The sequence below is a fragment of the Eptesicus fuscus genome, chromosome 19 (assembly GCF_027574615.1).
Source record: "Eptesicus fuscus isolate TK198812 chromosome 19, DD_ASM_mEF_20220401, whole genome shotgun sequence".
NCBI classification, from domain to species: domain Eukaryota; kingdom Metazoa; phylum Chordata; class Mammalia; order Chiroptera; family Vespertilionidae; genus Eptesicus; species Eptesicus fuscus.
The window spans coordinates 5,211,949-5,228,849 of NC_072491.1; the positions used below are offsets into that span (position 1 = coordinate 5,211,949).

The 16,901-nt window shown below is 41.2% G+C and overlaps 1 protein-coding gene across 3 annotated transcripts in view; it reads left to right on the forward strand.

The window, feature by feature from the left end:
• The window catches only part of CYRIB (CYFIP related Rac1 interactor B), a 110,748-nt gene that overhangs the window by 62,425 nt on the left and 31,422 nt on the right, over positions 1–16,901 (forward strand). For 2 of the 3 annotated variants that reach the window (XM_054708345.1, XM_054708347.1), the window contains one exon: positions 7,396–7,434. Coding sequence is in view for 1 of the 3 variants with exons in the window: in XM_054708348.1 (XP_054564323.1) it covers positions 7,400–7,434 (35 nt within the window). In the remaining 2 variants the exon portion in view is untranslated. The remainder of the gene's footprint in view (positions 1–7,395; positions 7,435–16,901) is intronic. The other variant, XM_054708348.1, reaches the window with a different exon arrangement.

The following is a 16,901-nucleotide window of genomic DNA, read 5'->3' on the forward strand; positions in this document are numbered from 1 at the left end:
CCAGAAATTAAACCCATGACTCTTTGGGTGTGTGGACTGATGGTGTAATCATTGAATCACACGACCAGGGCTCTCTTTCTTTTCTTTTTTTTTTTAATATATTTTATTGACTTTTTACAGAGAGGAAGGGAGAGGGATAGAGAGCTAGAAACATCGATGAGAGAGAAACATTGACCAGCTGCCTCCTGCACACCCCCTACCGGGGATGTGCCCGCAACCAATGTACATGCCCTTGACCGAAATCAAACCTGGGACCCTTCAGTCTGAAGACGGACGCTCTATCCACTGAACCAAACCGGCTTCGGCTCTTTTTATTTTCTTAATGATATCATTTGAGGTGCAAGGATTTTGAATTTTGGTGGAATCCAGTCCTCCCTCCCTCTCTCCCTGCTTCTCTCCCTCCCTCTCTCTCTCTCCCCTCCCCCCTTCCTTCCTTCTTTCCTTCCTTTTTTCCTTCCCTTTTTAAAGGATCGTGCTTTTGGTGCTGTGTTTAAGAAATCTTTGCCTAACCCAGGCTTATGAGATTTACTCCCATGTGTTCTTTTAATAGTTTTGTAGTTTTAGCTCTGACATTTACATGTGTGATATATTTTTAAAAAACTCTATATAGCATGAGGTAAATTTCTAAGTTCATCTTTTTGTGTGTGGATATCCAGTTGTCTCAGCACCATTCATTGAAATGACCCTGTTTCCCCATCGAATTGTCTTGTAGCTTTGTTAGTCATCAGTTGACTAGAGATCCATGCTTATTTCGGGGCTTTCATTGCTGTTTCATTTGTCTACAGTCTGTCCTTCTGCCAGTCCCACATGTCTTTATCACTGTAGATTTTCATATCATATTTTGATAACACAAATAGCATTCTTTTCTTTAAGAATATGTCCTCATAGTTATAAAAAATTGAAACAATAGAAAAAGTAAAAGCAAAATCACCATCTAAGTAGTTACTATTTTGGGGGACATCTTTCTAGCTTCTCTGCGCACACATGCATGTTGTATGAGCGCATACATCTCCTCACAGTTACACATAAAGACACGTCAGTATTTGCCCACGCTCATTGTTCTTGTGTTCTTTTTGAGTGAATACGTTTATTGTCAACTTTAAGAGAGGACTGATTATTTACTTTCTTCAGTCACTTCTGTAATCCTGTGAGTTTTTACTGACATAAACTCGTGAGAAGAGCAAAATTCTTTGGGTAAGAACTGTGAACGCTTTTTCGTTGCTAGCATGTTAAATGGAATTTAGTTCTCACTTCCTCTGCTGAAAGATAACTTTAAGACAAATTTTTAAATGTGTGCTTTGCGACTGGATGGCAAATTATGTGTGAAACTTTAACAAAATTAATCCCTAAATCCACTTTTAAACATTGAAAGTTTCCATAAATCTGCTCTCGAGTATTAGATTAACTTTTGGCAGTTGGGGTGAGTGTGGAGCCAGTAGATACGTGTGTGGGGTGATAGGGGTTCATTTGCAGTCACACGGGACTGATCCCACAGGAGCTGGATGTTACCCTGTTCATAAAGTAGGATGACCTTTGCTCTTCTGCACTTTGTGAATTCAGCCTTGTAACCCTGGTGGAGACTGTTCCTGAGATACTCTCAGTGGCCATCATGGGGCTGGGACCAAACATTGAAACACTTCTCCTCTGAGAGCAGGTCAAAACCAGGAACTCCCCTGATATTCACTTTTTCTTATGGTATGATTTTTACATGATAAAGACAAGCTTTAAAATCACATTTAGAGATGCAATAGGTGTAAGAGGTCTTATTTGTAGACTAGGGGCCCGATGCACGAAATTTGTGCAAAGGGCCTCAGCCCTCGCAGCCCAGGCTTTGTCCGGAAGGATGTCGGAAAGGTCGTTCGGCAGTCTAATTAGCATATATGCTTTTATTATTACAGATTATACTTAATTTTAAAAGATTGGAGCTTAATCTCCGGCATTGGGGAGCCATTAAAGGCTGTTAGTTTGGGGAGTGATACGAGTCAGGTTTTAGCAAGCCATCTTCTCGTTGGTTTAGTGGAAATTTGGTGTTTGAAAAAGGCATGCTTACATTGTGCGGGAAGCTGATTGCCCAATGAAATTATATAAATGAGGTTTTTTTGTACAAGATTTAAAAAATTAAAACTTGAACTAAGAAATTTTCAGATGACAAAGAACTCTTTACAGAAAGGAAAGCAGTAAACACATGTTAATGGTAGCTAACTGGGTGGTGGGGTTATGGATTTTTCTTCTGCTTTTTGTGGAAAATTTAGAAAAATGTTAAATAGTATATTATGTAATAAGATGTTAAAAATGAAACTCTCTTATTCTGAGTTTGGCCCTAAGTCAGTAGATGCACATTTCTATAGTGAGTTGTAAGAATACCTTGCAAATCTTGCAAAGAAAGAAGCAGAAAATGGATCTTGTGACTTCTAACACCCCATCTGTTGGTATAAAAAGATTCAGGAAGTTGGAAATGACAAGAGTTTTTGAAGTGACTTGTTGTAAATTGGGAGAGTTTTTGAACCAAGTTGTTGGTGTTTCCCCTAACCCCCCTCCCTCCCATTTGAGTGCTCCCCCAAGTGAGGGGCTTTATGGTAATGGCTTGGAGAGCTTGGGGGGCACTGGGTGTGAGAAAGGCTGGCTGTCCTGGCAGCACAGCACAGCGAGGTTACTGTGTGGGGGCACTGCCCATCCTCCCCAAGTTCTTTGGGGCAAGAGTACATGTTTCCCATAGACCGGATGAGGGCACTCTGAGGGGAAGCACACAGGATCAGGGTGGTATGGGCACGGGGATGGGTTGGTGGGATGGAGGCACTAGAGAAATAAATGACTGGATTCCCAGAGGAGATGCGTCTTTCTGCATCACGGGAACTGTTGCAGTGAGAGATCCCCAGGGCCAGGAATTGTAGTAGTAAGAGATCCATCCCCAGGGCCGGAGTGGTGAGAGCATGCAAGGAATCCCTGAAAGCATTCCCTGACAGATCAGCTTTACACACTGGGAGCCCAGCCAAGAGAGCGCCTGTGCCCTCTAGGGACACCTGAGGTGGAAGGGGAGGGTGAGGCCCCTCCTTGCTCCGCCTAGGCTAGCCTGCCACCCGCTGAGCGGGACAGGAGAAGCTGGAACCTTGGGTGAAAACTTCTGATGGTTATACTAAACGGGATCTCTTAATTTCTAAACTCAGATCACTTTTATAACTTGAAAACGACCAGTGTCCTAGTCTTGCCTAAATAAAAGTTCAGGGACATTACCGTCGCCACAGAATAACTTTAAAGCACAGTGATAGGACAAAAAGTTACCTTATGGCTACATCCCACAGATTCTGCTTGTTCAGGGTAATGGTTACAATTGTTTTTCTAATGAGAAAAATATCAATGAAAATTAATTTTTATAAGAAGAATGTGTCCATTGAGGCATTTTGTCAAGAATAAAGTGTCATCAACTTTGGGACCAGACAGATCTGTGCTCCAGTCAGATCAACCCTTTATTAGCACTGATGTGGGCAAGTAAAGTCATTTTTGACGTTGATTTTCCTCATTTACCCTTTATAAATAGGGTAACACATGTTTTGTGTTTATGAAACATTATGGTCCATAGTAAAATGTGTGATACACAGTAGGTAGTCACAAATATTAATAGCCCTCTTCCCTCCTTATAGCAAGTGTTTTCTATAGTTTTAAATGTGTCTGACTCTCCTTAACATGTGTTTTGCTTCCTCTAAATGTATTCCTTAAAAAAACTGAGTGTTTAATGGATTCAGTATGACTACAGGATACTATCAAGGATATAAGAAATGGTAGTTTTAGTGTAGCTAAAGATTGCACTTTAGATTGGAAATGTGAAGGATTTTCCGCAATAATGAGAAGTAGTTTAACTTGTGTTGGTGTTTAGTGAGGCAGCATAGGAATTAGAGGTCTGGAGCAAAGGTAGGCCCCCAGAGAAGCCTTTCATCGCTGTCTTGGAGCAGTGTGGAATACATCAACAAAGGAAGGCGGCATTGCAGAGAGAACGCATTGCAAGAACGGTGTTTTAGTTCTTTATGTAACTGATACATTTTATTTGTTTATTTACCCATCCACACTGTGTTTATTGGGAGGGTCCCCACTCATCTTGATTCGAGGTGCTTTTCGTGCTTCCTTCTGAAGGGGCATCCTTCTGTCAGCCTTGCTTTTCCTCCTGTGGGCTGACAGAGAACAGGGGAGCCACCAACACGCAACACTAGCGCTTGTGCGCGGCTGAAGAGGGTGGAGGTTTAGAGCACCCTGGGCACTTCCTGTTCTCTGCACCAGGCGCGTCTTTTTGTGTCTTCCTCGCTGGGGGGCGCTGCAGTGTCTGTCCAGGCCTAGGCAGGGTCAGAGCAGAGCAGTATGAGAGAAGCCGTGACCCTGCTCTGCAGCCTGGCCTTTCCATACTGTCCATGTAAGCTCTGAGGTGGTTTTTATTTTCCAAGTAAAGGAAACTGGTGCTTAGATAATGTACTTTAAATAAGTGGAACCCTCCATTTTACAAATAACAAAACAGAAGCTCAGAGAACTTAGAAAGTGGAAATTCAACCCAGGTCTCTCTCATTCCAGAAACAATGTCAGGTTTTCCATGTATATTTTCTGTTTTGCTTTCTCTTACAAACTATCACGATAATCTTTTCCTCTCTAGATGTGATTTTATCTACATTTACATGGACTATTGAAACATTTTGGATTTTCTGTACTTAAAATTTTAATGATTGGTCCTGTCTTTTCCTTTAAAATTTCATAAAATGCTTCAGGTAATTCCTCTAAAGATCAGTAAGATAATATTTTCTATATTTTGCAATTTAGTTTTGAGAAACTACTTCTTTTTTACCTTGAGCATGTTAATTGCCACAGTAAGGCTACATGCTTTTAGAGAGTGCGCTCTTTTCATCACTGCATCTCCTAGGTACCTACTTTGTTATTATATACACAATAGACTTTCCGATAAATATTTGGTGGTTATGCTTTTTTTACACTTATACACAGTTGGAACTATTCTGATTTCTCTGTTCTCTTCCCCTGACTATATATGTACACCAATTCCACACAATTTTGATTATTGGTGAGTAGGACTGGTCCTTCTCATTTGCTCTTCTGGTTTTTTTTCCCAAAAATTTTTCATAGACTTGTATGTTTCCTTTCCTCAAATGGATATAGAATAACCTTTTCAAGGTCTAAACTAAAACTCAGATACTGTACTTGTTGGAATTATATAAAAATGCACTTTTATAATGTCTGATCTGGAAACATGTCAATAGGCTCTTTAATTCAAGTGCTTTATTCTGTTTCTAAGGTGGTTTTTCAGATTGCTTTGCATATGTCAAGGGGAATTAAACAAATTGAATTGGATTAGATTTTATCATACACCAAAGAAGGAACGGTCCGTGTTGCAAACCAGTTGGCTCTCTATACCTTCATTTGGAATACTGCAGAGCTGTCCACGTGTGACAGAGTGTTCTAAAGTCCTAACTGTTACATTTTATGTTTTGTTGGAGACAAAGAATTTTTAACACTTATTTGAAGAACCTCTGGGCTTGTGAATTTTATTTTAGATGCCTGGATTATCTAATTTACATGCTACCTAATAATCCCTACTTATGACCTGACATTTGATTAAGAAGGATGATAACAATTATAGTGTCTTATTACTTCTTGATTTATTAAGAATTAGGATAAATAGGATTTTTCCTCTACGGTTTTGTGCAAGCGGCACCAATTTCCCCCTCTGGTTTATGAGAGTCTGAAGGTGGCCAGCCAAGCCACTTGTTTTGTTTATTTCTGGGTGGCTGCAGTCAGCCTTCGGGAAGGAAGTTTTCCTTTGGCAGAAAAAGCAGAAAGTGTTTATTCATTCCATTTGTAGTAACGCTGATCCAAGAGGAGCTTTTGAGGAAAACCAGAGTGGTTAGGTCTTGAACATAAACAGCTCCAATTCATCTCCTAACTAGTAGAGAAAAGTAAAAAATTAGGATGGTTAAATATAAATTATAGACAATGCAAAGTTTTAGAGCAGAAGTGGTAAACTGATGATGGTTCATTAACCAAATATAGCTCTCTGACACTTTTGGCTTCCTGAGTGTTTAGAAAATTCACTTAATTAGCTAATAACATTTAGAAGCTGTTTACAAGTATACCCAGCAGCAGGCCATGTTAGTAGCAGTGGCACCCTGAGATTAAGCATACACGTTGGTTTGCCTTAGTTGGCAACCTGATTCCTCCCGACCCCCTATGCGGTTCACTTTGCAGTTCTTTCTAGAGGCTCTTGAACACAGAATAGGTCTAATGCTGCTAATGCAGCTGACCTTCAACTTTGAGTTTATAGGAGATAGAATAGTAGGCGTGAAGAGTCCAGGTACTGAGGGTTTGAGTGGAACGGGATGTGTGAGAAAGAGAAGTTGTAGAGGAATCCCAGAATTTTACCTGAGCAGCTGGAAGGATAGAGGGCCATCAGCTGAGAGGGGAGACTGCAGCCAGAGGTTTGAGAGGGGAAGGTGAGTTCGGTTTTGGACATGTTAAGTTGGAGGTATCTATTAGAAATCTTAGTGGATGTACTGAGCAGGCAGTGGTATGAGAGGATGACGTTGGAGAAATGTTGAGACGGAATAAATACATTTGAGATATACTGTATATGTGATACGTAAAGCCATGGGATGAAGTGAGATCACAGGGAGAGGGGAGGACCTGGACTGAGCCGGGGCATGTCAGCATTCGGGGAGTTTGAGAGGAGTTCTGCAGAGATTTGCCTCTGGCAAATAATAGGTTATTGTCATGGAATACAATCTTAATACCTGTAATAAACCTGATATTTTACTAGTGCATTGAAACTGAAGGAACTTAAACTGTGATAGAATATGGAAATACTAGAGGCCCGATGCACGAAATTCGTGAAGGGGCTTGGCCCTTGCAGCCCCGGTTAGTCTGGAAGGTCTGGAAGGTCTGGAAGGTCGTTCTGCTGTTCGGTCTAATTAGCATATTACCTCTTTATTATATAGGATGCCTCTTTTAATAACTCTAAGCCCCTGTGCCAAGAATAAAAAAGAATTACTAATTTTTCCCTTGTTATCTTGTTTCATAAGCTATAATGAGAACAGTGTACTTTTCTTAGTACACTTATTAGTCTTTGAGTGTCTTGAGGGTGACAACTATAGTGTTTTATCAACTATTGGTGTTTTCCAGAGTGTAATATGATGTCTTACTCTTAGTAGGTCCTCTGTAAATACTTGCTGAGTTAATCCAAGGAGACACACACACACACACACACACACACACACACACACACACACACACAGCATATACATGTAATATGTAGTTGCATTCATGAATTTTATTGTTAGTTTTAATAAAATAAAGTTGTTTTAAAGTATAGTAATGTTTTAGACTTTCTTCCTTTTTTCTTTCTTTGAACAGGTAGAGGGACGAAGGCAGAATCACCAGCACTGGCTGAAGGTAAATATGTCTTTGGGGGAAATGATTATTCAAGTGCAAACAAACATCATGATTTAAATTAAAAACTACATTGGCTAAACATAATTTAAGAAAATGTTCTGTGCATACAGTATATTGAACTGCTAAAAATGTCTTTAGGAAATAATACCCTGCAGTGTTTAGTTTCTGGCTTAGTCTAGGAAGTAGTGGGGAAATGTAAATTTAATTAGAACTTTTTTTTTTACAGCTTTCTTTTCATAGTAGAGGTATGTGTTTTGTTTTGTAAATTCCCTTTTAAGTTGTTTTCAGCTATCACCAGTATGGTTGATCAGAAAAGATCTAAGCTGTAATTCTAGTATGTTTATTTACTCATTTATGAATTTATTTGGGAGAAGGGAGGACACTTTTACATACTTCTTAATGGGAATTCTACCAATTATTGGTTTTGGTCCCTTTTAAAATGGATCCTGAGTACTCAGACATTTGTATTCCTATAATTGATTTAAGTCTAACAACTCAATGGGTATTTGGAAGTGTAATTTTTCTACAGACTCTTTGTGTTCAAGTGAAAATGACCAGCTTAAATCTCCTCTGGTGCTCCACCTGGTCATAGGTAGCGGTACTTCCTTCAGAAGGTGCTGGCCTTCTCTTAGGCCCTGTGACAGCGCCGGGACGGCCCTGTGACAGCGCCGGGACGGCCCTGTGACAGCGCCGGGACGGCCCTGTGACAGCGCCGGGACGGCCCTGTGGGACCGGAGCCTCACCTGCGCGTGGGCCGCAGTGCAGGAGCTCTCACGGTTTCTGGAACCATGACCTCTGGTCATCAGTGAACCCTGTGGGTCCCTCCTCAGAATAGTGAATCTGACAGTTATTTTATGGAGTAAAATACATAGATTAAAAAAGGAACCAGATAATATTGAAATAGTTAACAAATACTGAAAATACAAAATTTTGATAGATTAATATCTATGCTTCTGACATTAGAAAATAAGCTTAGGCGACAAATCTGCTAAATACTGTACTTTTAAATAGTGATGAGTTTGCAGTAATTATAATGTAATTTGAAATTACCCTGATTTCTATGGATGACAAGTTCATAGGTATTTCTAATATCTCTTTGGTTTGTTGCCTATAATCTTGCTTGAAGGAATTGCTAACCTCCACCTAGAGGTTAGTGAGAGTTTCCCATCCAGATTCACTGGCACTGAATTCTCTTCCGGCATCCCAAATTAAGAACTCCTGTTAGTGAAAATCAGCCAGACCTTTCTTTGTCATATTTGATAAGTGCAGTTTTTTATGTTCTGTATCACTAATCTTAAAGAAGTAGCACTATACATCCATACATTAAGAAATACCCTGATGGTGTGGGCTAGAAGTTTTTGAAATAGCTTTGAAGAAACTTTTGTTTGTTGATTAATAATCACAGAAACAGCATTCTGTGGAAAATGGTGTAGAAGATGTGTTAAGCCTTGGAATTTGCCTGCTTCCGAAGAACACACATTCTAGTTTCAGGAACATGAACTACACATGTTAACGTAAAATAGTTCAAGATGCCAACAGTTAGCCAGAGAAATGCCATCACTCGTTGCCATGGGAGGATGCAGGTGGTAAGTGCTCTGGTGCTTGTGTTGTGGAAATGTTGGCGAGACCGGCACCAGAATATTAGACCAGTGGAGTCAGACTGGATCTTGGTTCCACAATCTCAGTGCTTGAGTTCTGGCCAAGAAAGAATTCAGAGCCCAGACTCAAACTGTAAGAGAAAGTTCATTTAGGAAGTCACAGAGGTAGAAGTGAGCCGTGGTAGAAATGGGCTCAGGGAACAAGTAACAAAGGCAAAGGAAGGGCCTTGGAGTTTAGGAGAGAGAAAGGTGACGGTGATGCACCTGGGCGAAGGGGAGAGGGAGAGGGAGAGTGGCTTTTCCCTGAGGCCCTAGAGCTCTTATGGGTGGGGGTGTCAGGGGACGTCCCAGGGGAGGATCTTCATCAGCTTCCCAGGTGGCAGGGCTTTCAGGTCTTGGTCTCCACAGATTGGTCTGTGGGGGTCATTAGTCCCGGCACCTGGTCCTGATGTCAGCCACTGTGGGCTTGTCAGGTGTTGCTGCTTCTCTGGGTCTGGAGCTGAAACACAACTGAGGCCTGGATGTATTTTGTGGGTCAGATCCTCATGTCCTGGGAGCTAAATGCTGAAGGGCTATTCTCTGGCCCCTTTTATGGTTCCCCACGACTAGCAAATTGCCAAGGGAGGAAAGGTCAGGGGAGGATCCAAACCTCATGACCAGCTATGATATGAAAGGTCAGGGGGTCTGAACTGCATGACCAGTGATATGCTAGGGGAGGAAGGTTACCCTGGGGGCAAGGTCCTTTTTTCCTGGTTTTGCCTATTGATAGGCACCCTGACCTTTCCACCCTGGTGACCTTCTGTACCTGGTCCATGGTCCTTGCTCTGCTCCTGTCTGTCTAATTGGCTACCACAGAAACACACACACACAGTGTTTTTCAGTTACTTCTGCAGTAAGAACTCTACAGTGACGATGTGCCAGCCTAAGTCAGGAAGAGCCCAGAGTAGTGTCACTAAATTTGAATGTGTTCACCATCTTGTAGCTGAGAATGGCAGATCTATTGAAATTTGGTTGCTGGCAAAACAGCACTAATATTTGTCTTGAAGGGAACATTGTGGGTATCCGGCTTTTGGGTGTTTTGGTCCTATCAGTGTGATCCGACCCTGATGCCATATTTTAAAGATGTTCTCAAAAGCTGCACTGCCAAGGTCAGTGGATTAAGCCCTACTTTCAAAAAATGAATTTGCTGCTTTCGCCCAAGTCACCAAGTTTCTCTAGTCCTCAGTTTCTTTCTTTTATAGAGAATTGAGCTACATGTTTTCAAGTCACTTCATGAACCCTATATTCTGGGCTCAAATTTTGTATCCTTTCTCATTCCCTTCACTTCCTTCCTCGTAACTTCAGACATGTGGTGAAAATATTCACAGTAGTTAAGTGAATTGAACTTTGGTTTAAATATTGTCCTTGTGTGGAACTTTTAAAGCTATAGTTATTAGATAGTATTTAGTTTAGAAAACTTTGTGATATATGCATTCTGCATTTATTTTAATGGCTTGAAAAATCCATTTAAAATTAATAAACTCCTCTATAGGAAAACAATGGAATACCTCCTATTTTTTTGTTAATCTTAGTTTTTTTTTGCCGGTGGTAAATTGGCTCTTAGTGCTGTTTAGGGAACGGTATCAGCCTGTCCTTTGGAAATAGTCATGGAGTATGCTTTTTACATTTATGCAGGGAATCTGTCCCCACAGTCTAACTGAAGTAAAATAGTATTTTTAAAAATGATACAACGAAACATTCAGTTATAATTACCATCTTTTCTGCAATATCAAAATGTAATGACCTCTGTTAGAGTCTTTTAAGCATAATACCAGATACTGATTTATAAATGTAGAGTTAGTTATTCAAGAACATATCTTAAAAATTATATGATTACCAAGAAGAGAAAATTTATTTTGCTTTTGTGATCTGTTTGATTATGATGAGCCTGGAGGGGTTATATTTAAGGGAATGGTTTTAATTGCAGTTCAGGAACAAGGGAAACATGTGGCAGTGACTGTATCAATTCCGTTAGTGTGCCAGGCTCAAACAGAAAGACCTGGTAGGGAAACCTTTAAGGACATTTCGTAGTACTATCTGTCATCTTTTCCTAGTCATCATTTTTTTCCCTTAAAATCTCAATTTTATTTCTACTTTAGAAATTTTAATACTAGTGTTGAATTAATTTCTTTTAGGAACAATTGAAATATTATAAAACTCATTTATGACTAGGAAGCAGTATGGCAAAATGGTTAAAAGAATTGTTGGGACCCAGATTTGCCGGAGTGAATTTGAAGCAAGATGTTTAATCCTTTTTACCTTCAGGTTGCTCAGATGTAAAATGAGGATTGTAATGCTAACCAACCTCATAAAATGGTTGAGGATTTTACCAGGTAATCCTGTGTGTATACTATTTAGCATAGTATGTGGGGCACAGTAAGATCTCATTCATTGACTTTTACTTTCATTTAGTGCTTACAGCATCCAAGGCCCTCTGCCAGATGCTTTGGTTACAAAGGTGAAGTTATAGTCCAACTCCAGGAAAGCTGGTTCTTTGCCCTTAGTTCCTTTAGTCTCTGTTTAAAAAGGTCCTATGGTGAGTATTTCCTAAGTAACTCCTCCTAAACTTTACTCTCTTTCAGAAGCTAATCCTCACAATTTCTAGACAGGAGACAGCTTGCTTGTAATTTTTTGCATGTGTCAGTGTATGTATATAGTCTGATAGATGACTTTCTTTTGACCTCAGTTTAATATATAGTAAGATATTTCAAATATTTAATAGGTTCTCAGGTGGCACAGGTATTGCTTTGTTTGGTTCTAGGAGGCCAGTGAGAACTGGTACCAATGAGGAGAAATTAACAAGTGGGCGAATTTCAGCTTAATACAAGTTTTGTGTGATTCTTGAGGGCAAGATGTATGTTAGATTAATAGTGCGTCATTTTATTATTGGCTGGTTTCTAAAAATTGACTTAAAAAAGTCTAAAATTTAAGTCATTTGAAAGTAGAGCACTTAATGGTGATTGCTTATAATCGAATCATATTATTTTCAAGGGAAACCATAATAAATTCTTGTGAAATGGGTAATGTTGAGTTTTGCTCGTTTTTTCCTCTTTCCGACACTCACCATTCTGTGCACTTCTAAATTACTTACCTTGGAGCTTTGTACTAGCCCTTCTCATACCCTGCTGGGAGACATAGCAGGAAGCAGTTCTTTGCTTTCTTGTTCTAAATTTGCAACTGAGGCAGTAATTTGCATTGGTGGTTTCATTTTTAATGGCTAGAGGCATGGAAGAGCACTAATATTAGTAATCTCTGAATCAGTCAAAGATGTTGCAGTAGTCTGATGTAATACTATTTTATTACGGTTCACTTCTATGTAAGGGCCCCCTAGTTTACTGTATTTATTGCACATGGCCAGGCATTCTAGTGAGTCTTTATTTAAAATAGCTTAAATAAGATTTTTCACTTTAAAATACTAAATCTAAGTATAGCCACTAGATGTCAGCATTAGGAAAGACGCAGCGTATCATGTAGCGTCACAGTCAGCAGCTGGGAGAGATGCAGTCTAACAAGTAAACTGACCTGTGTGAAGTCACATAATTTGTGATACAGTCGGGACTAGAAGTCAAGTCTCCCAATTTCCATTGCACCGTTCATTTAGGTCACATTTCTCTAAGGCAAGTAGCTTAACTCCATATAGCTATACTAGACTAATATGTCGATCTTGACACATGCTAGGGATTCATGGGAAGGTTTTAGTGCTACTATGATGCTGTGCAGCTGAGCACCCAGTAATGCCCAATTCCTGCGTCTCTTCCTGTCCATTTTGGAAGGAGAATCAAAGGATCACTTTAATAATAGCTACACTAGTACCTGATGACAGTAGATACTGTTGGTAAGGTTGAAGTTCAGCTGATGTCTAGAATTCTCTGTGTCAGTCATATTTCAGCCAGGAAAGCAGAAACCTTGCTAGGTTTTTACAATTGGGGATTTCACATGAATTAGTTTACATGAGGGTTGGAAGCCTGAGCAAAAAGAGGATGCTGAGGTTCGAGCATGTCAGCACCTCTGACACCAAATGTGTGGGATAGTCCCCGAACCCTTCTCCCCCCTCCCCCCCCCCCCCCCCCCAGCCAGTTCTCCAGCTCTCAGGACACTGGCTGACTGTCCAGCAATTCACTCTGACTCTGACTTTGTGGCATTAGTGCTGACCCCACAGGTTCAGGGCTCAGTCCCACAACATTGCCATCCACTCCAGATGCCAATCACAAGTCCTAGACCTATGCACTTTGACCAGACAGTTGTGTATTGGGGGTTCCCATGATTCCTTCTTAGGTTCAGTAATCTGCTATAATGGCTCCCAGAGCTCACTTCACTTCCTAGTACCGATTTACTCTAAGGGATTTTTATAAAGGTAAGGGATTTTTATAAAGGATGCAAAGGAACAGCCAGGTGGAGAGGTCCATCGGGTGAGGTCTGGAAGTGTCCTGAGCAGTTGGGTGTGCCACCCTCCTAGCATGCGGATGTGTTTACCAACCTGGACCATCTTCAAACCCTGTCACTTAGGGGCTGAAAAAATATTTTTATGGAGGTTCCATTGTGTAGGCAGGACTGATTATAAATCATTGGCCATTTGTGATCAGCTCAGTCTTCAGTCCCTCTCCCTTTCCTGGAGGTCAGGAGCTGGGGCTGAAAGCTCCTTCCCTCTAATCATGCGTTTGTCTTTCTGGTAAGGAGCCTCTATCTTGAAGCTATTTAGGGGCTTGCCAAGAGTCACCTCATTAAAACGAGAGCCTCCATCACCCAGGAAATTCCAGGGGATTAGGAGCTCTGTGTTAGGAGCTGGATTAAAGACCAAATACACAGTTCTTGTTTAGTCACTTGAGGTAACTTAGATATTAATGGTAACCACAGGAAGCAAATACCACTTCTAAAGCCAGGGGAACAAAAGGGAGGAGGAGGGTTACCCCATCAGTGTGGAAGCTCAGACCTCTGAAGGGGCTAGGCCCTGCATTGCTGCTCCAGTTCACAGGAAGCCAGAGCCTGGAGCCGCGCCTGTCTTTTGCTGACAGGAAATGCTGACGGGTTTGAAAAACAGAGAGGGGGACCTTCTTTGTTCTCACCTGCCAGTCTGCTGTTAGTCCCTCCCATTGATGGAACTTAATGAGAAGTCAGTGGACAAAGTCTAGGAACTACTCTTTACAGTCTTAGTCCCAACATCACAGAGCAGATTTAGGATAGGCTTGGGGGTGAGAGATAATAGGAAAGTAAGCGTCACAGTCCACCTCTGACTACTCAGCATTCACTTATACAACAGTAAGGACATTTTCGTGCTGCTTCTCAGAGTTCTGGTTCTTGGGTAGCTCCTGCCCAAATTGTCTAGGGGTACAGGTGGAGGAAAACCCCGGGGAATATGGAGTCCCGGAGGGGATGTCACGCCTGCTTACTTTATCCCATTCAGTGGAACCATGAGTGGGGAGAGAGTGGAAGTCCTGGGGGGCTCAGATTCTACTCAAGCACGCTTACCACACAAAAGTCAGGAAACAAGAGCAAGAGAAGAAGAGATCTTGGTTATGCCACTTAATGAACAAATACCTGTGCCTACTGGTCATTGTGCTGGAACAGAGGTACTGTTTACTTCTCTTGTTGAGAAGAAAGGGGAAAGAAGGAAGTGAGTGGGTGTGGGAAGAAGGCTAAGGTGTGATGTGCATTGGCGGTGTAGCACTAGAGACAACGGCATATTGTCAGGTAGCTGCTACAAATGCTGTACTGGTAGACTTGCTTGAGTGGTTATCTCCATTATTCTGGTTCTCACCTCTTGGTGGTGTTAAACGTCTTACATGAAGTTAGTCCATTCAGTACCTTCAGCTGCCATGTTCCCAATGTGAGTTGCACCGTTTCAGAAGCCCGGAAGGAAGTATGATTATGCCTCTCCTTTAAGTAATTGTGTACCCAGCCGATCCTTCAGAAGCGTGGTGCCTCTGCATCCCACTGTGTACGGGTATGAAGTTAATTCAGTAGGTTTTTATACTGAATTTTACTCTGCACTCTGTGGAAGATTCACTCTGTGTGCTCGTAGCAGAGGTGCACCAAATACACATTGGGCCAGTCAAGTCAATATTCAGCCAAGACCAAGGCCAAAGGCATCATAGAATAAGCTTTTCAGATACATTAATAAACCTGGGAATTTATCAAAATTTAATGACTACAGTGTTAATTTTAATAGTCAGATTTTGGACATATTAAACATTTTTTGTTTTTACACTCCTGTTCATAGTCACTCTGCTGTTCATATGCAATATTAAATCCACCTTTGCTTTCAGAAGGTGATGTTGCAGTTTCATAGAAGTAGTTCTACAATAAGGCTTTGTGCCATATTTGGGGAAGGAGACTATTTTCAGAAGCAGATGTGCTAATGTGAGATTATTGGTATCATTTGAATTTTTTGGAGGTTTCTACTGTTTCAGCTTGTACCTGCTGCTCTATGTAATCACCTGAGATCTAGAAATGTGGAAATGTGTAAGTGGCTTTCTGGATAGCAAAACTGTGTGAGTTCCCACCTGCCTTTCAACTTTGCATTCGCCTCCTTGCATTATTTGCTGTGTAGTGGGTTGATCAGAAGGAGCTTTCTGGCATGTGCCATGTGACATTTCTGTAATTGCTCAATTTGGCTATTTCTTCAGGTTTCAGCAGATGAATTACATTCTCTGAAAGAACCATTGCCTATTAGTAGTATTTTTTGTGTTGGCATTGTTATTATCTTCGGAGTACAATATCAATACTTTAAGTGTTAAAGCAGATTTTTAACCTGTAATAGCTGCTTGGCTGACTATATGACAAAGCAATTCCAGCATCTCTTGTATATCTGGTAGTTTGGAAGAAGAATTATGAAAATGATTCACTATATTTTTGCTCATGCAAAATATATTTTATTATAATACATTGTGTTATAGTTTCTGAAAATACAACATCAGGGCAGATTTCCCTAATAATCAACACTTTAAAAATTCTTAATAGTTGTACACAAAGCTTATGGCCTTTACAGAAAGGGAGAGAGGGAGAGCGGCTGTCTTCATCTGTTTGATTGGGAAGGCAGTGAGCTCTTTTTAAATTCTAAGGCCTTTTTTAAAAAAGACTTAGTTTTCAGTTGTCAGTATTTATTTTGGTCTTTCCTCTCCCCTCCTTGGAACACTCCTATAACTTTACCAAGTTTTGTTTCTTGGTGGATTTCTAATCATGCAGTTATTCAACCAACATTTGTGGCTTCCTGCATTGTTCTAGGCATTGTTCTAGGACGGGGGATGGAGCACTAGACAAAACAAAGCCCCTGCCTTCCTCAGGCTCACCGGCCAGCCGTGGAGGGCAGGTACCCAAAGGAGGGGCTGTGTGAGGGTGATGCCCATCCATTTGGGAAGGTGACGGTGATGGGAGAGGGGAAGAGGCAGGTGGATTGGTCAGGGAAGCCTTCCATGCGAGGTCTGGAGGAGCAGTGTGCTGGATGGAGTTCAGTAGCTTGTCATTGATGGCCTGTGGACAGAGCATTTCAAACCAGGAGAGTGGTTGTTTCTTTTTCTTTTTTTCATTGGTAAAAACTGTAATGAAGGCATTTCACACATGTGAGGCTAGAGGCTAAATTGTTGGAGGTTTGAGGAGATTTTTAAAAAGCCTGTGGAGTGGTCACCTGGCAGAGTGGGAGAGGAGGTTGACGGGAGGTATGGAGGAGGATCGCCGGCCAAAACAGGATGTTCACTGAAAGTCGTGATTCCTGATGGGTGGGCCCCTTTGCCCCCAGGGGGTATTGGGCAGTACCTGGTGTTGGGAATGTTACTGGTTGTCACACTGGTGCTGGGGAGATGACCAGGTATCTAGTGGGTAGAATCCTGGTGCTGC